This window comes from Lepidochelys kempii, chromosome 8, assembly GCF_965140285.1.
Source record: "Lepidochelys kempii isolate rLepKem1 chromosome 8, rLepKem1.hap1, whole genome shotgun sequence".
NCBI classification, from domain to species: domain Eukaryota; kingdom Metazoa; phylum Chordata; order Testudines; family Cheloniidae; genus Lepidochelys; species Lepidochelys kempii.
Genome location: NC_136387.1, coordinates 36,305,980 through 36,333,658, shown reverse-complemented (window position 1 = coordinate 36,333,658; position 27,679 = coordinate 36,305,980). Strand labels below are relative to the sequence as shown.

Below are 27,679 nucleotides of genomic sequence, written 5' to 3'. Positions count from 1 at the left end.
CATAGCCTCGAGGATGCTGCCAGATTTGTTCTGTGATTTGTCCCCTTTTCCTCCTCCAGATGTCCAAACGGATTCTTCGGACAGAGATGTTTGGAAAAACTGCCTTTGCGATTGTACATGCCAGATCCTAAGCAAAGTATGTTTGAAGAGAAAAAAATGCACCACACTACTTAAATCTCCTGGGCACAGCGCAGCACTGGATTTAGAGTGGTCTAGCCAGGGGTGTGTTTTGATAGAATGTTTGGGTTAGGGAAACAGGTAAGGGATCAGGCTGAAAGCAAATCATAGGAATCGTGGAAGGGATCTGAGGTGGCATCAGGAGGGGCCGCATTTCAGTCCACTTCGATATCATTTTGCTATCTTGTTTCTCTCTTTCTGGTTTTCTTTCTTTCGTTAGGTGTCCGATCGAATTCACCGGGGATCGGTGTGAGCACTTCGCAATGGTCAGCTTCTCCAGTATGTCTCTTTCTACTTCTCTTTCTCCCTGATTATCGTAGCACTGTGTGACATCTTTAAAGCAGGTTCTTCCATTCCTTAGGGCCTTGTTCTCCTCTTTTTGTGCCCGTGTAGCTCTGGCTGACATTAATGGGAGCTAAGTGAGTGCTGCTAAGAGGAAAATGAAAGCCCTCGCTGTCTCACAATCATTTTGAATGGTTCTTGCTTTCACTTGTAAACGAACATAATGTAGGATTTTACAGTTTGCTCTTTTCATGCAAAATCCAAATAAGCAAAGATTTTCAAGTGTGCTGTGGAGAACAGGTTGAGTGATAAGAAACCTCTATTAACATTATTATCACATGAGGAACTGCTTTGCACAATACACAGGAATCCTTTCCTTAACTTTGAAAGTGGGATCTGTGAGTTTCTCTGTACCAATTTGGGAATGATAGGTAGAGTTGGGCTGAAGACCACCAATTATTTCAGAAGAACGGCCATACTGGGTCAGACCAGTGGTCCATCTAGTGGAAACATCCCCTGTCATCCAGTCTGAGCTCCTGGCAGTCAGAGGTTTAGGGACACCCAAAGCATGGGGTTGTGTCCCTGACCATCTTGGCTAATAGCCATTGATGGACCTACCCTCCAGGAACTTATCTAATTCTTTTTTTGAAACCAGTTATACTTTTGGCCTTCACAATATTTCCTTGCATTTTTTCAGAGACTAGGCTGTGTTTACTTTTCCAGCAGCTAAGCGAAGCTTCACTCACTGTGAAATTGATATTACCCATTGCGAGCTTTGGGTCAAACCCTGACGTCTTTTCTAAGGGCTGGATTATGGCTGTTCCTTTCAGAAGTTCTGGGTGGTGCACCTCCTGAAGGGGTGTAGCCATAGATATCCCTCTCTGAGACAGAGTTCCTCCCACATCTCCCCATGGAATATGGCAGCCTTACACTGATGCAGGGCAGTGCCTGACTTAGATGACTGAATTCTTCATTTTTACTAGGTCCCTGTTTAGACAAACTCCTTTGTATCCATGTCAGCAGGAGTTTGTAGTGTGAGTGTGTTAAACTCAGGGCAAAATTCTGATCTTGGTGTAAATCAGGAATAAGACCATTGAAGCCATTGGACTTGCTGTGGATTTACAGCAGTGTAACTAAGAATCCAGCCACAGTTACGGACATCAGACATTGGCCTTTTCAAATGGCCAATTATGCAACCTTTACATGGAGTAGTACATATGTGAGTAGCCCCCTTGACTTGAGTGGGACTGCTCATGTGAGTAAGTACTATGCAAAGTGAATAAAAGTTGCAGAATCAGGCCATTTAATTAGCAGCATACACTCAGTTAAACAAAATGTGCAAGCATTTGTTGTGTCCAGTCACAAAGTGTGTGCTCACTATGCGATCCTTGCTACCTGGCTTACAGTTGTGGTCCAAGTTCTGGTAGGTCAGCCAGTCTTTCAGAATTTGTGCATTTCTGAGATTTGTGAACATGGGCTGGGAGCTTCTAAAATGTTTGCCCAGCTATTTCTCCTTAGTTTTTGTCATTGTTTTGCTGCTTTGCAAAATATACACCCCGTGCAATATAAGGATTTAGGGCATTGCAGAGGATGTATTTTTAAAACTTGCTCAGTTCATCCGGCTATTATTTGCCCCTAATTTTCGTCAAAGGAAAGCCTTATAGCTAAAGAACACCAGATCCTTATAAGTGAAACTATACAAAGGGGTCACCATTGAGATGTCATTATTTGCCAACGGACACCACATACCTAGTGATATCTAAGATCTGTCCTTACAAATTCCTAGACCACCCCTGTTTCTCCCTCTACTTATAATAGTAGATATCAGTAGTAACTATGTAGTAACAGCTGGGAAATGTTAACTTTATAATAGTTTCTACTGCATGCACAAACAAGATGCAATGGGCTTTGTCAATGAGGATTTGGCTAGAGATGAGTGAAAATTGGATTTCTGTCCCATAGAAAATTTTGCTATTTTAACATTTTGTTTTTTTCCCAAATTGGAATGCAAAGTTTAAATATCAAATTTTTGCTCAGAACAAAACATTCCAAACAAATTAAATTTGGAAATGGCACAATGTTTTCTTTCAGCATTTTTGATCAAAATAATAATAATTTTGATATTTCCGAATCAGAACGTTTTATGAACTGACTCAAAATATTTCATTTTATGCTAGTTCAACATTAAACCGCATTTCCCGATAGTAGGACATTGACATGTGGGAGTTATAGTTCAGGTAGGACTCCTCTATTCTCTCCTATGGGCTCCCTGGCCAGGGCACATTTACTATGATCCACCCACAGCTATCAGAGTAACAGCCGTGTTAGTCTGTATTCGCAAAAAGAAAAGGAGTACTTGTGGCACCTCACTTAAGGCTGTAGCTCACGAAAGCTCATGCTCAAATAAATTGGTTAGTCTCTAAGGTACTACAAGTACTCCTTTTCTTTTTACCCACAGCTATGTGACTCCCATGATGCACCATATCACTTGGTCAGAGGGGAGACTGTAGTGCATCATGGTTTGGTCAGGGAGAGGCATCATAATTTTTGCAAAGAAGTTTTGCCATTTTCTTACAATAAAAATAGCTTTTTTGTTAAAACAATGAGTTCTAATCAGTGAGAAGTGCCTTTTGTTTTGTCGGAACATTCACGGGAAGACCAACTATGCTTTGATTTTTTTGCAAGACTGTAAAAATGTGATTTTTTCATTGTTGGTGAGAATTTTTTGTTATATTCATGGTTTAAAATGACACTGTCAACTTTAAAATCACATATTACAATCTAACCCATTTCTTGACCTACATCAGTTAATCACCCACTGATTATTAAATGTCCAGGTTACCTTTCAGTAATTATTTGTTTATTTTTTACATTTGTCTCAACTTCAATAATAATAATCAGAGAAGTGAGGTTCACCTTTATTTATAGCTGGTTTCATTTCCAGATTTGCAGTGCTGCAATGTTTGGATTACAGACATGGCAGAGGAATGTGTATTTGGTTTCAAATTTTTCCAAATGGAAGATTTAAAGGAAAAAAATAACATTTCTCTTGGGTTTTTTTTTGTTTGTTTTTAACAAAATCTAAATATGAGGCCCAATAAAAGTTAGCACTATGTCTTTAATTATCTTTCCACTTCATGCTATGCATGTGACGACAGATCAAAAACTGAAACAGACTCAGATGGTTCCAGAAAAATTTCCAGGGAAAATAAAAGAAACATGCCTTGTGATTCATATTCTGAGCACATTGTCAATGAGTAACAAATCATTAAATAAAATAATGAATCATTATGACCACTCTAAAGCTTTATTAAATGCTTATTAGTTTTTTTAGATGCTCGTATCCTGACTAGAGCCTCTGTGCGCTACTGCAATATAAATATTAAATAATCATTGATGCTGATGGCGAGGCATAACCCAAAGGCTGAGGCTGATTCTTTGCAAACTGATATAAATTCAGGACACTAACCTGACATGATGATTAGACCCTTTTGCTGCATCTAGGCCAGATACTTAGGAGGATGTACCCAGGGTTCCATCAGGCCAGGTGTAGAGTGCTTCCTGAGAGTGACTGCATCCTGGCTGGGCTAAACCTTGGAGTCCATACTCTGTATTTACTCAGTCCTTGCTCAGGTAAAACTTCCATTGACCTAAGTAGATGCAGGATCATACTATCTATTTGCCAGATAGCACTGGAGGTTTGTTCTTCTCTGCTAGTCAGAAGAATCTGTTCCAGACACTATGATATGGAGAAGCTGAAATAATTGGATGATTTCTCCCCCCATAGAAAGATTTTCCACTTTGCTCTTATGATCATGTGATTCAGTGGCTATTGCGAATCCCTAGTGCTAATTTTTGTCCTTCTGTAGTACCTCCAGAAGCTGTTGTCATGAGAAATTCTAATGATATTTACTGCTATGTGACAATACAGTTAAAATATTGAAATTCAGTTTTTCTGTGGATCATGCTTATATTATTTCAGTTTTTCATCTGCTGGTGGGGGGATTTTTTCCAGGTCAGTGCAGAGAAACTCATTGAAATTAGCACTATTGGAAGAAATCTGGAGATTCTTAACTCTATTTTGATGTAGCCCTTATGCTGGTGAATGGCAACTGATGTCAGCTGGTGTTTGCCTGAGTAAAATTTGAGTAAGGATTTCCAGATTTCTCCACAGAAGGTTACACTGAATACTGCATTTAGTTATTTTTTGTTGTAATGCAAAAATAATCAGAAATGTGTGGAAATACTGGAATGAAACCAAAAAGTATGAATAATAGTTACTTATTTAACAGAACTGTGGTTCTCGGAGATGTTTTGTCCATGTGGCTCCCACATGTGGTGTTATACATATGCCCCATAAGCAGCAAACATGGGAGCCACAAGGACAAATACTCAAATTAGAACTGTTGTTTTACTTTATTTATTGTAGCACCTTTCATGCAGGGTGCCACAAAACATCTTTGGAGACATTTGCAAAAACAAAGGGTTAAAATGGCAGAGGAAGGAATGACAGATTTACTGCAATTAAAAGGTATCTAAGGTACATATCAAAGGATAAATAAAATAAATAAGGTCCTGATCCTGCACTGGATGCACACGTTAGGATCCCTGTGACCATGAAGAGCTCTGTTGATTTCCTTGGGCTCTGCACAGGTTCAGGCATCCAACCTTGTGAAATATATTGTAAGATCAGGACCTGAACATCTAAAGTTGATCATGTTTAAACAAGTGGGATAGAGGTGTTTGCTGTATAGATACCAATGGGACTGTGACCTACATTAGAAAGACATTTAAATCAGTTTTAATTTAGATTGAAGGAGAATAAGTAATTAATTTTAAATGCGTACCGAATATAATTAAATATATATAAGAGAGATGTACCTTTGATATTTTAGAGTCTATTAAATGAAAAGAAATAGTCTAGGCTTAACTCCACTGTTTATGAATCATCAAATCATTTTGTGAAAGTATTTTTCATTTCACATTCTTCATGTTTATGTGTAATTATGTCTCTGCACAATTATAATTACAGTGTATATAATAATAATAATATATATACAGCAATATGGATATTGTAATCATCATATAGATTGCAAGCCAAGAATATTGAAACATACAGCAATAATCATATCTTCTGCCAGCTTCTAAAAGTCATATCGCATAGCTGTGATGTAATCAGAGGACCGTGAGGGTCACAGTGTGAAATATGACCTCAAGTGTAAAACCTCAGTAAAACAGAATGACTTTGGCAGCATTTTAACCAATAAAAATGTAACGTGCAAATGAAGAAAAGTTAGCTTTCCTGATTGGCTGAGTTGACTTTAATGTCACTGTCTTACCACCTATTATGCCTGCTTTCTCCCCATCCCACTGTTCATAACAATAGCTAAATCAAACTGTAAGTTTAAAAGAATTACACTATTTGTGTTCTGTGTTTGTAATTTTTCGGTGTTTCCTTATTAAGCCCATGCTGTATCTTGAGGTGCCAACAGGCTTCATCTCATGCATATCAGCATCCTTTTATATCTTTGCATAATCTTATAGTGCAGTTATCTCCCCCCACCCCCTTTAGCCCCTTGACTATATATGGTAGAGTGACTGGACTGGAAGTTTACAGTACAGAGCTATCATTTCTGTAGCCTGAAAAGGTGATGAATGTTGAGGCATGGTGACTCGGTGTTACCCACAAAGTCTCTTTTGCAACGTAAGGGACAATAGTTTCCCATTGAAAATTTAAAACTCCAGTGTGTGGCCCAAATTCTGCACTCAGGTATAATTATCCACCTCCCATTGACACCAGTAAGAGTTGTTGGTCTGTATTTGTCCCCAAACATGGGCCTTATCCAAAGGCCTTTGAAGTCAGTGGAAGTTTTTCCACTGAATTCAGTGGCCTTTGGATGAAGCCCCATATACTTGCATAGGAATATGTTAAAACAGTTTTAAATCCTTTGTTTTAAGCATACTACCATTTCGGTTATACTCTGCTCAGGTGCCCAACCCTACCTCAGATCACAGGACTCCGTAATAACAGCAGCTTTCTTGGATTCTTGAGCTTAGAGAGGAGTGAAATTTTGTCTGTTTCTTTTGTTCACATCCACTTCAAAATGTTTCTTTCGCATAAAACATTATTAGGCACCACATGGTTGCACTACATATACACCAAAATATTTTTATTTAGATTTCCGCCATCTTTTGCTTCTGTTTTCCTGCAGTATAACCATGTAGCCTGAAATGCAGCAAAAGAGCTAGGTCGAGACTCAACAACGTAATTTGCTAACAAAACGTTACAGCTGCATAGCACTGACTGCACAATCCCTACTCCATAAAACCATTCCATTGGGTCTGATATGCGTTGTTACCATATAATCCTGTTCCTTAAGGAGCCACGGCTTTGGATGTATAGAATCATAGAATCATAGAATCTCAGGGTTGGAAGGGACCCCTGAAGGTCATCTAGTCCAACCCCCTGCTCGAAGCAGGACCAATTCCCAGTTAAATCATCCCAGCCAGGGCTTTGTCAAGCCTGACCTTAAAAACCTCTAAGGAAGGAGATTCTACCACCTCCCTAGGTAACGCATTCCAGTGTTTCACCACCCTCTTAGTGAAAAAGTTTTTCCTAATATCCAATCTAAACCTCCCCCACTGCAACTTGAGACCATTACTCCTCGTTCTGTCATCTGCTACCATTGAGAACAGTCTAGAGCCATCCTCTTTGGAACCCCCTTTCAGGTAGTTGAAAGCAGCTATCAAATCCCCCCTCATTCTTCTCTTCTGCAGGCTAAACAATCCCAGCTCCCTCAGCCTCTCCTCATAAGTCATGTGTTCTAGACCCCTAATCATTTTTGTTGCCCTTCGCTGGACTCTCTCCAATTTATCCACATCCTTCTTGAAGTGTGGGGCCCAAAACTGGACACAGTACTCCAGATGAGGCCTCACCAATGTCGAATAGAGGGGAATGATCATGTCCCTCGATCTGCTCGCTATGCCCCTACTTATACATCCCAAAATGCCATTGGCCTTCTTGGCAACAAGGGCACACTGCTGACTCATATCCAGCTTCTCGTCCACTGTCATCCCTAGGTCCTTTTCCGCAGAACTGCTGCCTAGCCATTCAGTCCCTAGTCTGTAGCTGTGCATTGGATTCTTCCATCCTAAGTGCAGGACCCTGCACTTATCCTTACTGAACCTCATCAGATTTCTTTTGGCCCAATCCTCCAATTTGTCTAGGTCCTTCTGTATCCTATCCCTCCCCTCCAGCGTATCTACCACTCCTCCCAGTTTAGTATCATCCGCAAATTTGCTGAGAGTGCAATCCACACCATCCTCCAGATCATTTATGAAGATATTGAACAAAACCGGCCCCAGGACCGACCCTTGGGGCACTCCACTTGATACCGGCTGCCAACTAGACATGGAGCCATTGATCACTACCCGTTGAGCCCGACAATCTAGCCAGCTTTCTACCCACCTTATAGTGCACCCACCTTATGTACTGATGATCTTTCCTGGCTGAGGAAGCCTCTTAAAGCCATAGCTGCAGCAGCTATTGTCTTTTGGGTAGAGTCTTCTCTCGCTTTTCCTGACTGAGCTGTCACAGCACACTTAGCCAGATCTCATGGTTTTCAGTTTTATTAGCATCACTAACGGACATCACAATGTCCAATCCCAGGTTCCAGTTCCATTAGTTGCGCAGATTGTTATAAACTTTCTCAAGATATCTGGCCAGCACAGCGGGACCTAGCCGTGTGATGATGTGAAGTGATATAGGGACAAAGCACAATCAGGTGGTCAGTGATCACAGCTTGTAACCTGTCTCCACTGGGAGCCTGTACGTCATAAGGGTTTTATCAGCCTTTTCACTTACATTATAGCACCTATTCCCATACGCGGCTGGAAGTCCATACTGCACTTACTTCTCTATAACCTTGGGAGGCAGGTGTCTGGGAAAACCTGAGAGTGCTAAGTCCACAGAACATGGCATCTTAATAGGCCTTCATGTGCTAAGGTCATGGGAGTCATAGATTTTGAGATAAATTCTCAGGTGCAAGTGACAGAATCATTTTCAGGTTTAGTCCGACACTTCATTCATCGAAATACGCCATAGCCTGATATTCTGCGATATCTTCAACAGTGGGGCATCGTCTTCTTGTTGGCATTAAGGTGACTACATGTTCCTCAGCCTAGGCAGGGACAAAACCCAGTAAGTCAAAACATGCTGCCACTGTGTCTTCCCAAAATTTAAAACAAAATTGCTTCTCAAAAGGAAGACTGAGTTAATCTAACCAATCCCATCGTCTCCTAACCACTCAGGTTATATTTCTCTTCCTCTTAAGTGCTTTACCGGTCGGGGAATCTCCAGAAAAACTGAATTAATCTTGATGATATTCTTGCAGCTGCAGGGATGTTGCTGCTGAATAAATATTAACAATAAAATGGTCAGAGATTCTCCAGTATGAACACGTCACAAGTTCAGGGTAACTGCACCTGTATTTCCCTCTTCATAGTCTACTCCAGGAGCATCCAGTCAGGTCTCCAGCCACCACCTGTCTCTAGGCCTGGACCCTTGTCCCACTCCCTTATGACTACGGGTTTTAAGGCTGCCCAGCTCCCTGCTTTACACTGTGATCTCTCCAGTCTGCCAGTGTCTGTGCATTGCTTTCTCTCCGAGGGCTATGACCAGTGTATTGCCAGCAGTTACAAATTACCACCCAGCTCTTTCTAAGCAAGCACATTTATTCTTAAGGTTAAAGCATTACAGAGAATACATAATAAAAACAATAAACAGATTTAAACACACACACCTTATCAGAAGCCACCTGCCAGTCTTATGTGGCCCTCATAGGCCAGTCTTTCCAACCCTTCCACAAGGGTTGAGGCCCTTCTTGGACAGAAGCACCTGTCCGTTTTTTGAATCAGAAAGAAATCCTGTGTCAATTCAAACTCAGCCTTTTAGACTCAGTGACTCACTGAAATCGCCCCCCACTGTTTTTAATTCCTGGAGGAGCTGAGGTGACCTTCCCCCACGGAATAGAATGCAACCATACATCAACCGTTCTGACATTTAATAAATGGTCCCCAAAGATACTGTATGGGGTTGCAATATCTCTCTCAGAATATTTACTGGATTTTCTTTGGGAAGTCCGAGTTTTCCTGGGTTGGATTCTCATCTCCCAGGGAAACCCTAAGAGTTGTGATTTCTGCATTTGTGGTCAGGTCTTAGGCTCCTCTCAGTCACCCTGGTGGAATGAGGGAGTTACTGTATTGAAGTCAAGGAGTAATGATAGTAAAACCAGTGTAAAGGGAGAAGAAAATCAGGTCTTGTCTTTTCTTAGTGAAGGAGCTAAACCCTTAGTGGTCCTTCCCAAAAGACTGCACTGTTTAATACTCAATCTAGAGTTAAAGGCAGCAGCAAAGCTCTTCAAAATACTTGACAAGTTTCCCTCCAGTTATGCGTCAACAATAAAATGTCTCAGACACAGGAGGGACTATTTCGTTTCCATCTTCAGCAATACCTCTGCTTGGATGTGATGTTGTCACCATGATGACTCCACTTGACCTGGGGAATTTTATCAGTGGATCTCATGAAAGCACCCATGCTGGGACTTGGGGACAGTTTTTACCTTCATTTCTCTGCACATGTCTATGCTTGTGTCACCAGGGCTGGTACCAAAACCACCGCTCTTGCAAAGATGACTTTCTGAAGAATCTTAGGGCTAGTTTACACTAGAAGTGCTACAGTTGCACTGATGCACCTGCACTTCTGTAGTGTGTCTGGTGAAGATGCTCTGTGCCAATGGGAGAGAGCTCTCCTGTCTGCATAATAAAACCTCTGTGAGAGGTGGTAGCTGTGTCGCTGGGAGAAGCTCTTCCGCCACATAGCACTGTCCACACTGGTGCTTAGGTCAGTGTAACTTAGTCACTTGGGGGGTGGTTTATTCACACCCCTGAGCAACATAAGTTATACCAACATAAGTGGTGGTGTGTACAACCAAGCCCTTAGTAACAATATTGGTCGCCATTTCTTGAGATCATATCTGTCCTCCTCCATTTTATTCAACAATATCCTAAGGGACTGGGAGAGCCTTCTTTTTCAACCGTCTGCTGAAAAGATTGCCAGAGCTCTGGTCAACAGGTCCCCAAGGGTTTTGTAAAACACAGAGATAATTCCCTCACACCCTGGTGAACTGGAGATATTGAAAAAAATAGTGCTATAAACAACACCCTTTCCAGTGAAGACAATTCAGGGATCAGCATGTTAACTCAAATGTCTATATTTAAATTTTATCCAGCTGAGATTTGTGGAACAGTTTAGAATTTTGTCACACAGTGTAGAATTCTGCTGGGTCCATTTATGTTTTTTTTCTTCTGAGTCCTGAAAGTTCACCTCAAGTTTACTATTCACTCTTTTCCGGAAAGAAATGACATCAATCTGGTGGAGAACCCAGAGTCCTGTTCATCTTGCTGTTGATTTTTCTAAGTGTGTATTCTGCTTTATTTTCTGCTTGATGATGATATTAAAGTTGACATCTGTGACCTAAAATGGAGCTAACCTACACTAATTTCTGATTTAACCTTGTATAGTCCCCATTTTTCTTCCAGATTTTGTACTTAGCTTCTTTTAAAAATTTAATTTTGAGAAGTCAGTTGGTGTCTTCCCACCAATCTGCAGAGAAATCATACAGCAGCATCTTCTAATCCTTAGAGAGAGAATAAACTTTGCCCTGAATTTTGTAGTCCCATAAGAGCTCATTATTCAGGCCCTTTTTCTAAGTGGAGAGAGATGTATTTATTGCACAGTGCTCAGTATAGTGACATGGAAACGTGGAATGGAAGAGATTTACTTGAGCAGTCAATGTTGTGGAGTTAGTGTATATCCCAGCAATTTTGCTTTTGGTGGAACTTTTATGAAAATGTACCCTGGATTTCTCGGGTATGTGAGCTATATGAGTCTGTTAGGTTCTGCTTAATGTGAATATTTGAAGCATGGCCATCATATGTGAAGGTATGTAACTGAACGTTGCTGTCCAAGTTTCTCTTTCTGTAGTTGAAATCGCTTCTGAAGGTGTGGACTCTAAAAAGTATTATTGAGACCTGGTCAGAACCGTGTGTTGAAGACAGTTTTGCCCTGTTATAGCAGCAAAATCATTTTTATCTTAAGGTGAGAAGGGGCGAGGGATAACCCAGTACTTGCTGCAGTGGACAACAGCTGGTCATTTCCCTATTGTAGACAGGGATAGATAAGACATTATACATTCAAAGGTTTCAGAGTGGTAGCCGTGTTAGTCTGTATCAGCAAAAAGAACGAGGAGTACTTGTGGCACCTTAGAGACCAGCTAATTTATTTGGGCATAAACTTTCATGGGCTAAAACCCACTTCATCAGATGCATGGAGTGGAAAATACAGTAGGAAGATAAATATATATGAAAAGATGGGGGTTGCCTTACCAACTCTAACGAGACAAATCAATTAAAGTGGGCTATTATCATCAGGAGGAAAAATCACTTTTATAGTGGTAATCAGGATGGCCCATTTCAAACAGTTGACAAGAAGGTGTGAGGAACAGTAGGGGGGAAAATTAGCATGGGGATATAGTTTTTAGTTGTGTAATGACCCATCCACTCCCAGCCTTTATTCAGGCCTAATTTTGATGATGTCCAGTTTGCAAATTAATTCCAGTTCTGCAGTTTCTCGTTGGAATCTGTTTTTCAACTTTTTTTGTTGAAGAATTGCCTGTAATAGGTCTGTAATTCAGTGTTCAGGGAGGAAGAAGTATTCTCCGACTGGTTTTTGAATGTTATAATTCTTGACGTCTGATTTGTGTCCATTTATTCTTTTTATTCTTTTCATTCACCTGCACATCTACCAATGTGATATATGCCATCATGTGCAAAAAGTGCCCTCTGCCATGTACATTGGCCAAACTGGACAGTCTCTACACAAAAGAATAAATGGACACAAATCAGACATCAAGAATTATAACATTCAAAAACTAGTCGGAGAATACTTAAACCTCCCTGGACACTGAATTACAGATCTATTGCAGGCAATTCTTCAACAAAAAAAGTTGAAAAACAGACCCCAACGAGAAACTGCAGAACTGGAATTAATTTGCAAACTGGACATCATCAAAATTAGGCCTGAATAAAGGCTGGGAGTGGATGGGTCATTACACAAACTAAAAACTATATCCCCATGCTAATTTTCCCCCCTACTGTTCCTCACACTGTCTTGTCAACTGTTTGAAATGGGCCATCCTGGTTATCACTATAAAAGTGATTTTTCCTCCTGGTGATAATAGCCCACTTTAATTGATTTGTCTCGTTAGAGTTGGTAAGGCAATCCCCATCTTTTCATCTCTCTCTATCTCTCTCTCTATATATATCTTCCTACTGTATTTTCCACTCCATGCATCTGATGAAGTGGGTTTTAGACCACGAAAGCTTATGCCCAAATAAATTTTTTAGTCTCTAAAGTGCCACAAGTATTCCTCGTTCTTTTTATAAATTCAAAGAATGCTTTGCTTTCTGGTAGTAGATGCAGGGATAGACATTTATTAATCTAAGAAGGTCCCCTTGGGATCCACATCTTCTATCAACCCTTTACCTGGACGCTCACTGGTTATGTTCTGTACAATAATCTCATCAGCATGCTCCCTGCACCATCATAAGGTTCCTTTCCATATACAAAATAGGATGGCCTCCTCACCGGTCACTCTTTCCTGGGAAAACTGCCTTCCTAGAGGATCTTCTGATTCTGAAACAATTTCCACCTGCAAGCCCGGTGTCAGACACCACATCCCCATTACACGTCTCGATGAATTTCTCAGCCTTGTGCAGTTGCTCCAGAATGTTGGAATGTCTACCATCATCGACCTGGAAACAAGCTGGATACAGCATTGCGTATTACCACACTCACTCTGCTAATTGGCATCTAATCTTCCCCAAAGCTCTCCTTTTCAGCTGATTAGTACTATCTTCCAGAAATAGGGCCATCCAGATTTATCAGTGGAGATTGATCTTGTTTGTAGGATGATCAGTCATAATAATAAATACCATAGATTTAATAGCAACTTCCAGTTAATTGCAACATATTGCCAGGACCCATTCATAGAATCATAGAATATCAGGGTTGGAAGGGACCCCAGAAGGTCATCTAGTCCAACCCCCTGCTCGAAGCAGGACCAATTCCCAGTTAAATCATTCCTTTGAGTAAGTACAGCTGAGTGCTTCAAGTGTGTGCTATGGCTTCCAAACATGTGAACCTAGCTTTCACTGATGAAGTTTGGGTCCTGGGGGGCCTACGTGAGCCTGGTGCTAAGCAAGTGAGAGTAGCTGAGTGGTTTGGTGTCTCAAAGTCTGTTGTCTCATGTATTCAGAAGAACAGCCAGAACATCTCACAGGAGCACAGCGAACTGAGGCCACAAGAGCCAATGTGAGGGAAAGGAGTCAGATGCTGGTGAAGCCCTATGGCTCCGGTTTCAGCAGAAGGTTGGCCAAGGTGCTTGACTCTATGGGATGATGCTGAAACAGAAAGCAAGTCAGCTGGCGACAGAGCAAGGGAAGGAACAGGGAGCTACAGCTACAATACATGTGTTGCTTGATACATGTGCTGCTTAATTGACAATTGCCTGGCTCATTCAGCTAATGTAGAGGTGTCACATGTCATGTTAAAATTCTTGCCTCTGAACACAACCTCAGTCATGCAGCCAATGAACATGTGTCATTAAAAATGTCAAAGGTCATAGCTGTGCTTGTCTTAATGCACAAGTTATTGCCTCTCTGGATACTGACCCACACCTGCGAGTGGTGGATGTTGCCAAAAAACCCAGATCTGATTAACTTCATCTTGCTACAGAGTCAGAGGCCTCTGTTCTCCCCAGACTGTTCTAAACTACTTCAGAAACGGCAGGTTTTCACCAACTGAAAATGGTGGACACTAATATGCTGGCCAGTGCTTCTGTTCCTGAAAACCCAACCACAGGGGAATTGGAGGCCATTGTTGAGTCTGACAGTCATCTGGAGATAGAAGGGGAGCTTTCTTATACTAAACTCCTGGAGACAGCAGTGGCTGGAAAGCCCCACCAGGCTGATGAGGCACCAGAGGATAGTGTCTCTGATGATGAACCCGAAGAGCATTCCCCCACGGAGCAGCTATGTGCAGGGGATATTTTTGGCAGGATATGCCAGAGTCGTGGCTTTGAGAACGGTTCTGACACTGCATGCAAACCTGAGAAAGATTTGCAGGTGGAGGTGGCAACGTGCAGAATGCAGAGAACATTGGACAAATTTTGTTCTTAAAAAACATTTTTACTGGTATATTTTTTTGTATTTGTTATAAAATCTTTTGCTGCTTGAATTTGTGTGACACATAAGGAACACTCAGTACAGTGCTGTTCAGCATACAGAGACATTGTACTGCAGGTGTTTGATACATTTTCTCTGGGGTTTTTCAAAAGTGTTTGCTTCATACAGTACTGTAGAGTAGTGTTCCACTTTACAGTATTTCTTGTGACATACAGCAAACTGTAATTTCCTAAATTTGCTCTCAGCATTGTGGTACATCAGATGTCCATTACTGTGTGCCATGTTTGGTTTTCTTCATGCTGAAAGTGAATAAACAGTTTCACAACTAGTGTACTGTACAATGTGTCATTGCTCTGGGCTCATTTTTTTATGTATCCCCCCTGAAAAAAAGTTGCTTATTGGCAACTTCCAGATAATAGCAGCTTTTAACTGGGAACCGAGAGGTTGCTATTAAGCAGAATCCATTGGGTCTCTTAGGGCCCAGCCTATCCCCTTCTGAAATCAAGGGGATTCCTACCCAAAGTGAGGGGTCTTCATGTTAACAGCACTGTAAATATATGTTTGATCCTCTCAGAACAGATATGATTTGGACTCACACTCTGTGCTGGTTTTATGCATTTGAACCAAAATTCATTCCCATGTACTACATAAGTCCTCAATGTAGGGCTTTAGTGGGTCTTCAGTGGTACATACACCTGAATTTCACCCTTTCTATACACACCACTTAATTTATTCAACAATTTATTTCCTATGTGATAACCGGGATATAGGGAGAAAAGTAAAGGGCAGAACATTTACTTCTATTTGGTACAGATCTGGATTACAGGAAGTATGTTCTCATAAAAAGAACAAACTTGTATACCCTTTTCATTGTCCTTTCTCTTTTACCTCCTCTGTCTCTTATTCATCTGAATTCAACAACAACATTGTAACACTTTAAATTCCACAGTCATCACGCATCTACCCTTTGGTGATATGATAACTGCGGACCGTTTAATTGTAGGGTAATTACTGTGGCATGTTGTGGCCGGGTAATTACAGGGAGTTAGTGGTTTATCATAATGACAGGGTTATTTCTCAGTCTTGAACTACAGTGCAGGTTATACATTGGGACCTACTAAGGTTAATTACATAGTAATCACAGGAGCCTGCTAATACACTGCCATTTGCAGGATATTTCAGTACCAGCAAAAACCTGCTATGTTCTTTTTATTAATAAGGTACTGAGCAAGCTAAATTGCTATGCAATTAATGAAAAGTTATGGGCCAATTGCACCCTGGGATTTGAAGTATTATCCATCATTCCATTCTCTTCAACGCATCATCTCCTTTCCTCGTGTTTCTATGGGGAGAGCATGGATTGTTCTCCAGACTTTTTGGAGCAAAGTTGAACACTTGTGAAATGAGAATTGACTTTATTATCAAGAATTTTATATGCTTGCCCTCAGATTTTTTCCATCTGGTTTTCTTTCTCAGACCCATTGGGCTGTGGAGGCCAGTTCCACTCAGCTGCTTTGAACCCAAAGCTGCTTTGAAGAGGATAGTTTATGAGAGCACTGACCACCTGGCCTTTGCTTTTTAGGCACTCGGGGGGCTAGGGGAGCTACGGCAAAGATACTTTCCCAGAAGTCTACAGTTCCGTGATGGCCATCTTGTCTTGAATTGTTAGTCACATGGAGATGCTTGCCTGACATTTTTAAAGCAAAATGTGACCAGAAAATCAACAGGGATTGTATAACCATAGGTCTGCCATTCTTATACCCATCCCAGCTGCAGAGAAAATACACAGCAAAGCTCATCTGTGATGTCACAATAGACAAAGAAAGTGCTTCCAACAGTAGTTTTCCAGCCAACGCTATTTTAGCATATTATTGTTTTAGTTAAAGGAATAATCTCTCAATTTAAAAACATACTCTGAACAAACGCCTTTCCTTACCCAAGGTTTTGCTAATGACACCACAAGACAGTGATAGCACTTACAATCAAATTAATTCTTTGCTAGTTGTATGATTTATATTCCATGGGTGAGATTCATCCCTGGGTAGGAGGCCAGCCTAAGGCATATGAGTTACTTAATTCTAAGGAGTGAAATGTTGACCCAATGATGAATATTTCTGAACTGTGGCAGTCAGGGCTTGTCTACATGGGCAATTTACAGCGCTGCAACTTTCTCACTCGAGTGTGAAAAAACACACCCCTGAGCGGAGCAAGTTTCAGCGCTGTAAAGTGCCAGTGTAGACAGTGCACTTCTAAACCTACTTGTCATACAAAATCTGTCCAATGTACCTTGGGATCAGCATGTGATGGGTGTGGAATTGTCCTCACGTTGGTTTTGGTTGGAAGTGCAGATCAGGGCCATGCATCATCTTCCAGCTGTTTGATTCAGTAAGGTTTGCTCTTTTTTGGAACACGTTCACTTGCATCCCATATTTCATGGCAGTTTCCTCCAATTTTTCTGCTCTGGAGCATCATAGAAGGTAGACACATAAATTTTAAACGCTAGCATTCCTTCTTCACATCTGTTCACTGCCCTTTCCCATTGTGGCTCCAATGTGGGGGAGAGGCCCGGCCCATCCACACTTGATTCAGATCATCACTTACCAGCGCCATCATCTCCCATGTATATCAACACTGCTCAGGCTAGTGTATTCACCGTCTGACACACCTGCAGCAATATAAGCTTGTGTAGAGCTTGCTTCCTGTTTCCAGTGACTCCATGGGAACAGAAGCAGGCCCTTAGTGTTGTGTATTGTGATACTAGAGTAGTAAGAAAAGACACACTGTCTGATTGTAAAATCACTGGCCTGGGATTGAAGAGAACTGGCCTCTGTTTTTGGGTGTGACATTGACTTGCTGTGTGACCTTTGGCAAGTCACTTAGACCAAAATTTGCAAACTTGGGTGTCTAAAGGCATGCACCTAAATCCATAGTTGCGCACCTAAATATAAGTGGTTTGACTTGAAGAGGTGCTTAGTATCTCTGAAAATGCGGCATTTCTGTTCCAAATATTGACTGACGTGCCTAAGTTTAAGAACTCAACTGTGAAAATTTTGGTCTTCACCTTTTCGAGCTTCAATTTTTCCTTCTATAAAATAAGGGGTTGTGAGGCTTAATTCCTTAAAGTAACTTCTTTAAACTGTGTGTCTGCAAGCTGAGGTGGGAACGAATGCCCTGCAGGTTGAAAAATGGCTGCAAGTGGACTGTAATGCCCAAAGCCCCAGGCTGAGGAGGGCTGTTAGACCCCTTTGTTGCCACCAAAAGAAGAGAACAGGAGAGGGATTTAAAAACTCAAAACCTTTACTTCCCTAACATGCCACAGGGGGAGCTGTTTTCACATACACCCCTCCCACCCCCCCTCAAATTGTCCCCAACTGTGCATATACAGTTTGTCTTGTCTTCCATGGGAGGCTGGTTCACTGGATACCTTGTTCTCTCCTCACAGCCCTCTTACAGTCCACCCAGCTCTGGAGTAGATTAGGGAAATTACTTAAGAGAAGTCATCATTTTGCAATAAAACGGTGCTTCTTGAAGTCTCTTTCTCAGCACAAGGGAATACTGCTTTTCTGCTCAATCTGCATGGAATTACACCAAGCATGAATTGAGTCTCAGTGGTGGGATTTTTCAAGAGTCTAGGGGAGTTAGGTACCCAACTGCCATTAAATTTCAGTAACAGTTGGTTTCTAAGGGCCAGATTTTCAAAGGCACTTAGATGCCTAAAGATGCTGGAATATACAAAAGCATCCAAGTGAGGTACATGTCTAAGTCCTAGTGCTTAGGCCTTTTGGAAAAAACACCTATCTGCATCTTTAGGCACCTAAATATCTTTAAGATCCCAGCCCTCATGTACCCATATGCTTTATTAAGTCCTGTACTGGTGCTGCTGCTTCAGTGATTTTCTGTGAGGAGGTTTAACTCGTAGAGTGATTTGATGTTGGCCGATAGCAGAGCTGGAGCAGTAAGAGCAGCAGCCAACTTGGATGCATTAAACTGAAAAAACTTCCCTCAGTTTTTACGCTGTCTGTCCCTCTCTCTCTCTATATATATATATCAACCTTTTACTTTCATTCTGAATGCTGTTGGGCAGCTCGGGGTTGAAATTATTTTTATTTTAAGATCAACTTTTCCCTGTTGTTGTATTTCCTGCAATGTGATCAACACAAAAAAGTATGAGAGCCAGGAAATGTGCCCCCAAATCCTTCACCGAATATGAAATTAGTTCAGATGGCTCAGATGCAAGGTTTTTGCCATAAATGTGCAGTGCCTTCAGTCGCCCTCTCTGAGATTGTGTTAACAAATGCCTAGCTGGTGAATGCATATTGGTGTGGAACACTGTTGACCATGTGCCAGTAGAAAGGTAATGGTATAAAGATACTTTAGATCAGCTGATTCTGTCTCAGCTAACTGGACTGTGTTTGACTATCCAAGGATGTAGTACCTGTGCATTTGTATAGTACATATCGCAAAAACATAGCTATGTGAATGCCTAGTTAATGTTAAACATTTAAATTGAAAAAAGCCAGGAAATGTTTGTTTGGTAGCAATATTAACTCAAGCATATATAGTAGGCCACAGTGAAAATGTACTTATGGCTCATGGTATTAATTCACCGGTATAAATTCTAAGTATGGAGAATGCCAAAAACACTGCAGAAGTATGAAATACCAGACTACAGTAGATGTTTTTTTAATGATGACTACTGTGTTTGGTATAATAAATTAGGTATTAAAGCCAGAATTTTCAGAAAGGTTCAGCCACCACAATTAGGACCAGATTTTCAAAAGAGCTCCAAACCCAACATCTGGCTATAATTGTCACCGTGGGATCTTCTGAATGCTGAATACTTTTGAAAATGGAAAAGGAGTACTTGTGGCACCTTAGAGACTAACCAATTTATTTGAGCATGAGCTTTCGTGAGCTACAGCTCACTTCATCGGATGCATACCGTGGAAACTGCAGCAGACATTATATACACACAGAGATCATGAAACAATACCTCCTCCCACCCCACTGTCCTGCTGGTAATAGCTTATCTAAAGTGATCATCAAGTTGGGCCATTTCCAGCACAAATCCAGGTTTTCTCACCCTCCACCCCCCCACACACAAACTCACTCTCCTGCTGGTAATAGCCCATCCAAAGTGACAACTCTCTTCACAATTTTGAAAATATGGCTCCAACTGTGGATGCTCAGCCAATGAAAATCTGGCAGTGCGTCCTTTTGAATAACCTGGGCCTATGTACCCTAAGTAGTTATCAAAATGATTATATGTGTAATATAGGCAAATTATTGGTGTTATGAGAACTATGCATTTCCTAGGTTTAAATATACAAGTTTCAGAGTAACAGCCGTGTTAGTCTGTATTCGCAAAAAGAAAAGGAGTACTTGTGGCACCTTAGAGACTAACCAATTTATTTGAGCATAAGCTTTCGTGAGCTACAGCTCACTTCATCGGATGCATACTGTGGAAAGTTTAGAAGATCTTATTATATACACACAAAGCATGAAAAAAATACCTCCTCCCACCCCACTCTCCTGCTGGCAATAGCTTATCTAAAGTGATCACTCTCCTTACAATGTGTATGATAATTAAGTTGGGCCATTTCCAGCACAAATCCAGGTTTTCTCACTCCCCCACCCCCCACTCAGAGTAACAGTTGTGTTAGTCTGTATTCGCAAAAAGAAACCTGGATTTGTGTTGGAAATGGCCCACCTTGATTATCATACACATTGTAAGGAGAGTGATCACTTTAGATAAGCTATTACCAGCAGGAGAGTGGGGTGGGAAGAGGTATTTTTTTCATGCTTTGTGTGTATATAATAAGATCTTCTAAACTTTCCACAGTATGCATCCGATGAAGTAAATATACAAGCTTAATGCTACCTTAACAGATATATATATAAAAAATTTTATCCAAGGGCTAAAATGCAAAGTGCCTAAGTGACTAAGCCCCAGATATTTAAAGACATTTAGGCATCTACAGATGCCAATAGGTGCCTAATGGGATTTACTGACTTGTTTAAGTAGGTTAGGTACCTAAATCTTATTGATATCAAAAAGATTTGAGTGCCTAACATGCTTAAGAACTCTTGAAATCCCACTAGGTGCATAGGTGCATCTTTAGATGTCTAAATACCTTTGAAAATCTGGCTCTTAGTCTCACATGCATGGACTTTCCAATGTGACCGGTGGTGCTTGACCCCTTGCTTTGCCTCAGATCTTTCCCCTTCCCCATCTCACCCCACCCCTTCCCCCAAGGCCCCGCCCCTGCTCTGCTTCTCCCCGCCCCCACCCCAGCCCTTCTCCCAAGCCCTTGCTCCCACTCCGCCTCTTCGTGCCACTGCTCCACCTCCACCCCACCTCTTCCCACCCTGTTCCGCCTCCTCCCCTGAGCACGCTGCACCCTCGCTCCTCTCCCAAATGACACACCATAAAATATAAATATGTATATATAACGTGGGTAGGTGGGTGTGTACACCACATACGTGGAGGCGTTACCCATGGGATAAATAGCAGAACCACATGATAAATTGCAAAGCCGTAAGGTAAATATTTTTCATGCACATTGTTGCACTTCGATTGCTCTCTGCCTGGTAATTCTTTTTCAGGTGCATATTGTAACATTCTGACCCCCTGAGCAACTTCAAACATACACCTCTTTTATTTAAAAGAATTCCACCTGCCCTTGAAATGTTTCCTCCTTTGCTGTGGTATTTCTGTGCAGATGTACACCTGTCTGAGACCAAGGACGGGGGAAATTCCACATTTAAGAAAGTAGGGAATGATTCCCAGGCAGTTTAATTTATTTATAGGCGGCACAGGTAATGATGCCTGTAGTTAAAGTTGCTTATAACTTGCTATTATAACACCCTGTTTTCACAAAAAGAAAAGGAGTACTTGTGGCACCTTAGAGACTAACCAATTTATTTGAGCATAAGCTTTCGTGAGCTACAGCTCACTTCATCGGTAGCTGTAGCTCACGAAAGCTTATGCTCAAATAAATTGGTTAGTCTCTAAGGTGCCACAAGTCCTCCTTTTCTTTTTGCGAATACAGACTAACATGGCTGTTACTCTGAACCCTGTTTTCAGTTGCTTATATCTTTACCACACTGAAACGTGAAGCCATTTATATACATATAAAGAGCTGGCTGAGAAATAAAAATAGTTCACAAAAATTTCAAGAACTTCCAAGATGGTTTCATTCCTTTACTTTTTGAAACAGGTTGATTTTCATTTTGTGTAATTTTCTACTGAAATTTCTTAAATCAACATGTATCAATTTACGAATGGAAAATTTTTGGTTTTTAAACATTCCACTGTCGGACTAAACTGACCAATCGTAACTGATAATGAAGAAGAAAACCCCTGGCACAAAACCAAAACCTCAAGATCAAACCCAGTAAATGAAAGTGGATACACAAAATCTGAAATGACAAGTGAATTTTTTTTGCTAAAATTTCTGTAAACTGGGGAAATATTGTGAAAATATTTTAAATCACATCCATCTGAAGCTGCTCAGACGTTTGGAAGGTTAGAATAAGTCACGTGGGGAGATGAATTATTGGGCAAGCAACTGATGCATTTATCAGATGGCTCCATAACTTAGCACATTACCTTCATATATATATATTTTAAAAAATCAATTGACAAGATAAAAAAACTGAAATAAAGTAAATCTAGAACCAGGGTTTACATGATAAACAAAAGGTTCAGAAGAATACGTTAGTTGGGTCCGTTTTTCTCCTGCCCTTCAACCTTGTGTTGTCATTCATACCTGTGCAAAGTACTTGTGAAATACTACGAGATGGCAGCGTTTTGCACTCTTTGTGCCGGGTATGAACGGTGACTCAAAATGCAAAGCAGGGAAGAATCAGGCTCTGTGGTAAGGAAATGGCAAAATACTCAAAAATGGAGTATAAAAGAGGAACCTGTTTTAGATGAGACTATTACTGTAGTCCATAAGGGTTAGTGCTAATCCCCCAAAGTTCAGTACAGTTGCAGAGAAAAACTTGTCTTTCTCTACGACAAAAGTGGTTACTGTGGAAACTGGAGCATAATAACATTCACGTCCACAAATTAGGAATGGTCATGTTTTGTGTATGGTGGCCTCTGCTTTATATGCAATGAGGTATATACAGGGTCTGAATGTTCATGCAGGCAAAACTGCTGTTAATGCAGATAGGTGTTTTCCTGTATAATGCTGCATCATCAACACCCGTTGGGTGTGATGATATACAAAAATTCTCAGCTATGTTGAATATATTCAGCTTAACTGCATTGTTGGTCCATTAAGTAAACTGTATTTCTCTCAGCAATAGCTCTCCAACATAAATTGCTTCCTTATTTTTAACTAATTTGAAGTTTCAATTGTATACGATCAGATTTTTGTTTAATTCAGCACTACTCCTGTTCTTTCTAATGAAAGCAAGGTCACAGTGTATGTCAAAGGTGGAAGAGTATAAACATCAAAGAAACTTTGAGAACAATTCTGATTTTTAGATTCACAGAGATTGTTGTCTTGCACAAGCAGCTACATATTTGCATAATTAATTATATATAGTACGTACACAATGAACTACACCCCTATAAGAACTACTATAGCCAATAGACGTGCACAGTCAACATGCATGTCAGTGGATTTTAAAAGCCGTGCTGCAGGATGCACCTGTGTATCTGAGATCAGACTTCAGACTATGTGCACAGAAGTCTCCTCATTAATTAAGGATAATAGATTGTATCTTTTTGCTTGGTACTGTTTGAAGGCCTGCACATCCAGAACGGCTTGTGAAATTGACTAGTGCCTACTCCGGGCATGCAAGTACAGGAAACCATTTTACGAGATCATTGTAGCAGCTATGTATGCTGGCCTTTCTGGTGTCAGGATATGTCTCTCAACTGTGTATGTTTATTCCAACTAAAAGCTGAATTCATCTCAGGCACTAACAGACATGTCTCATCTCTAGAGAATTCATGATTAACTACCATTGCTATCTCTTTGAACATTTCTTTACATGGAACAATACCTCTTGTGGGAATTAAAAACATATTAATGCAAACGTTGTATTCCTAGTTACTGCTACTGAGACAATGAATAGGAAAAGCTAACCTGCTTTAACCACGCAGTGTGTATATATTTTGTATATTTAGAAATCTCTGACAGACCTTTTTTTCTTTTTTTCTTTCTCTTCCTTGTCCTCTTTCTGCATTGGCAGAGCATCTTGGATTTGAATTAAAGGGTATGGAACAACCATTCATTTGTTAATCAGAAGCCATTAAGAGCTGCCCACAGTCCTTAACATTATGGCTTTAATGGGATGATTAAAAAATCAGCTGTTCTGCTCTTTTTACTGGTACCCAGAAAGATATTTGGATCAAAAAAACCCAAATGTGAACCTATAAAAACACACATGTATTTGTAGCAGCACGTTTTTCTTTGTCATGACAAGAAGCACGATGTGCAAGGCACTACTGGAATACTAAATTGCTATATGTCTCCTCACTGCAAATGTTTTTTCTGTATTTAACTTGAAGAGCTGGGGTTTGTGTAAGTTTGAAAGGTAACCAGCAAATGTAGCTTGGTAACGGACAAATATTCTGGTAACAGAAAGTCTAGAATTTTGGCCACTGGGGAACAAGAAGGGCAGTGGGGGATTGGAGTCAGAGTCATGCTTTTCTCACAAAACGTGCGTGGTTTGACAGAAGTTGGTTTCAAAAGGTAAATCAATTAAAGTCAGCTGAAATATTCTGGAAGCGTAGTGAAGTCAATTGGGGAGTGTCTTGCCATTGACTTCACTGGGCGTTGATCCAGATCAAGGAATATAGGCTAACATTTTCAAAAGCACCTTAGGCCCAGACCCTCAAAGGTATTAAAGGATCTGAGTCTTAGGGACTTAGATGCTTTTGAAAATTTTACCATTCGATAATTTTAGGAACAGGAAAACCCCATTTGGCGAAACACATGGCTCCTTTCTAGATGATCATAATCCCACTTTTTTGTCCTGCATCCCCCTTAACTCTCTCTCCAGAAGTACAGTGCAGGGGTCTCTTGAGTTCACATTTTGTGCTGCAGTCATCTTCCCTTGTACTGCGTCCCCTCTCATTTGTTTTCTGTGTGTGGCATAGTTCTGGCAGAGTTCTCTATTTACTCTCTAATTTTTATATTGCCATTTGGTTTTAAAACACTTACTCAGTGTGCAAAACCATAAAGAGCCAAGGCCCACCCTCCTTATTCAGGGCTATGCCATGTTTCTGTATTGAAGGAGCTGGCATAAAAATGAATGGCATCATATTGCCCCAAGTTCTTACTCAGTCAGAACTCCCAGTGCAGTTTTGGTTGGTTAAGACAGCAGGATTTGGCCTGGTGACTATGCTGATGCCTCTTGGCAAACCTCTCTCACATTCCTCCAGGGGTCATATTCTTCTCACAGTTGCACCCATCTAACCACTTTGGCTTCAGTGGGGTTATGCGTGGGTAACTGAGAGCAGAATTTGGTTTAAATTTCCAGTAAAAGCTACCTCCATTCTGTAAACATTTCCTTTATCGCTTCCTGCAGATCCCTGGGACCTGCTATTGCCTTGTGTTGTATCATTTCTAGGTGAATGCCTTCCTTTGTGCAATATGGTGCCCAGCTGTGCACACAGAGATCCACAGGGGATCTGATAAGTGCCCTGAACTGTTTTTCTCTCTGCTTATATATCTTTAGTCCAGATTCAGTGCAGCCAGAGAGATATGTTAGCTCAGTATAGCAGAGAGTAGACCTACGTGGTTAAGACACTTTAATTCCATTTGATGGGCTCACTGGGGCATGAGCCACACACCTCTGGGGTCCGGGGGCTAAAGTCTTCTCTCAGCTATCTGGTGCAAATCACTAGACACTAGCATGATGAGAGTGGGCTTTGTCTCCTGGGGACCCAAATCCTTTCTTCCCCAGGGTCCAGTCCTGGGTGCTCCCAACTCCCACTGGTTTGAATGGAAATGGTGGAGCTGGGTATCTTGCACGAGAGGGTCAGCACCCATTAAGATTGGGCTCCAAGTGCAAAGGGGTTTGGTGGTTTCAGCACATCCCCCAATGGATATTTGTCCACCTTTCCAAACTGCCACAACACTGAGCAGAATTCGGCACAGGTAGTAGCCTCTGCTCCAGAGTAGGCCAGAAGCAGCCTGCCAGGACTGAGTCACATCCTCCCAGCAGGCAATTCTGTGCTACAGAAAGTGACTTGATTTTGGAGAAGGAATTATAGAGAAACTGGTGCTGCTATTACAAATACACTTTTAAATAACATTTAGAATTGAGGATTTTTGACATCCCTTTTTAGTTTACTTCTGTCTTGTTTTCTTTGTCCATTCCAAGTGTCATTATTAGGCAATAAACATTACTATGCTGGATCTTTAGCTGTCTTCTCTACTTCATCCATTCTTCACTGTCCATGTGTTTGCTATAGTACCCATGGCTGGAACTGTGACTGTGTCTGAATTACTTGACATTAAATGATTTATCCATAATGTCATTGTTTTAGAATGATGATGAGGACTATTATTTATTATTCGTATGGCATCATAGGTGTGCATGACACTTTAGAGACAAAAATTGACTGGCCCTACCACAAAGATCTTATAATATAAATTAAACATAAAATTGTTGTATATTTTTACATTATTTTCTTTCTGTCACTGTCCCAGTGAGTTTATGTAACGTGAAGGGATTATGTTATCAGCCATCAATTTAATGAGACTTCATGGAACCAACCTAGATTATTTTCAACAGTCATGCATTGAATTGTGCTGCACAGTGGGGGTGGGATTTGATCCAGAGGAAAAAGGGTTGCAGTATAGATGAAAGCTGTGCGGAAAAAACTAACTCATTTAGTAGATTTGCCTCTCCCACCACTATCCCTCCTTTTTACCATTAAATAAAAGGCAGGGTTTGCATCTGAAAAAATTAACATTTTTTCAGCAAAAATTGTGAATAGTGAAAATTCTCTATGAAAATATCATTTTCCCTGGTCTCAAGGTAGAATCGGATCACTTCTCCCTTCCTTCCCATCTGCTATGAACAAATATGTTCACCCAGCAGAAAAAAATCTTGAACAGATTCATCCACAAGCAATAAAAATCACATCTAGCTGCTTTGGCAAATTTGTATTAAATCTCTCAAAACGCAGGCTCGGCCTTTACACATGCAATACTCCACATCAGTGATCAAATGGAGAACAGATTGCTTGCTGTTTGTATGGAATTCATAACACCAACTGTGAAAAAGAGACTGTCAGAACTTTCTGAGCTGCTACCAAAAGTATCTTGTTAAGCCAGCCATGATTTTTTAGATCTGACTAAAATCTAAATGAATTTGCTGTTTATATATTCCAGGAAAAACTGTTTTTTTCAAAATTAAATGCTAAAAATGTGATTACGTCGACTAAAATTGGTTCACAAAATCCACCGAAGGGAGGTTCATTTGTTGCATTTCTGAGACTGGGGCAGCTGGTCCTGACAGCTCAAAAGAGTAATGTTTCCTATTTGTGAGGTGAGCAATGCCTGAGGCCTGTGGAGCACTGCTCACCTCAGCAAAATAAAATCATGCTTCTTGCCTATTTTAGCTATCCCTGTTGTTTTTATGCTGGTGCCACCAGTTGTGACAGTATAGTAGCTCCTCCTTCATCATTAGTCACACTGGAGTTATAGACACTGACAATGAAAACCTCCCAATCTTTGGTCCCCTCCAGTCAGGTCATGGCCCCTCTTGTATTTCTCAAGTTTGATGGCTTCCCAAGGTGGAATGTACATTTTCATTAATGATTCCAACCACAACATGATTGACCTGGAGAACTTGGAACATTTGACCAAGTGAAAGGGGCTATACTGATGAAATCCAGGCGTGTAAAGGTGCGGCTTTCCCTTTCCATGCTTCTACCAGAACA

At 40.9% G+C, this 27,679-nt stretch overlaps 1 protein-coding gene across 1 annotated transcript in view; it reads left to right on the top strand.

The window, feature by feature from the left end:
- The window catches only part of NRG2 (neuregulin 2), a 317,257-nt gene that overhangs the window by 264,798 nt on the left and 24,780 nt on the right, over positions 1-27,679 (top strand). The window contains exons 6-7 of the mRNA XM_073356050.1: positions 398-456; positions 23,974-23,997. Coding sequence (XP_073212151.1) covers positions 398-456; positions 23,974-23,997 — 83 coding nt within the window. The remainder of the gene's footprint in view (positions 1-397; positions 457-23,973; positions 23,998-27,679) is intronic.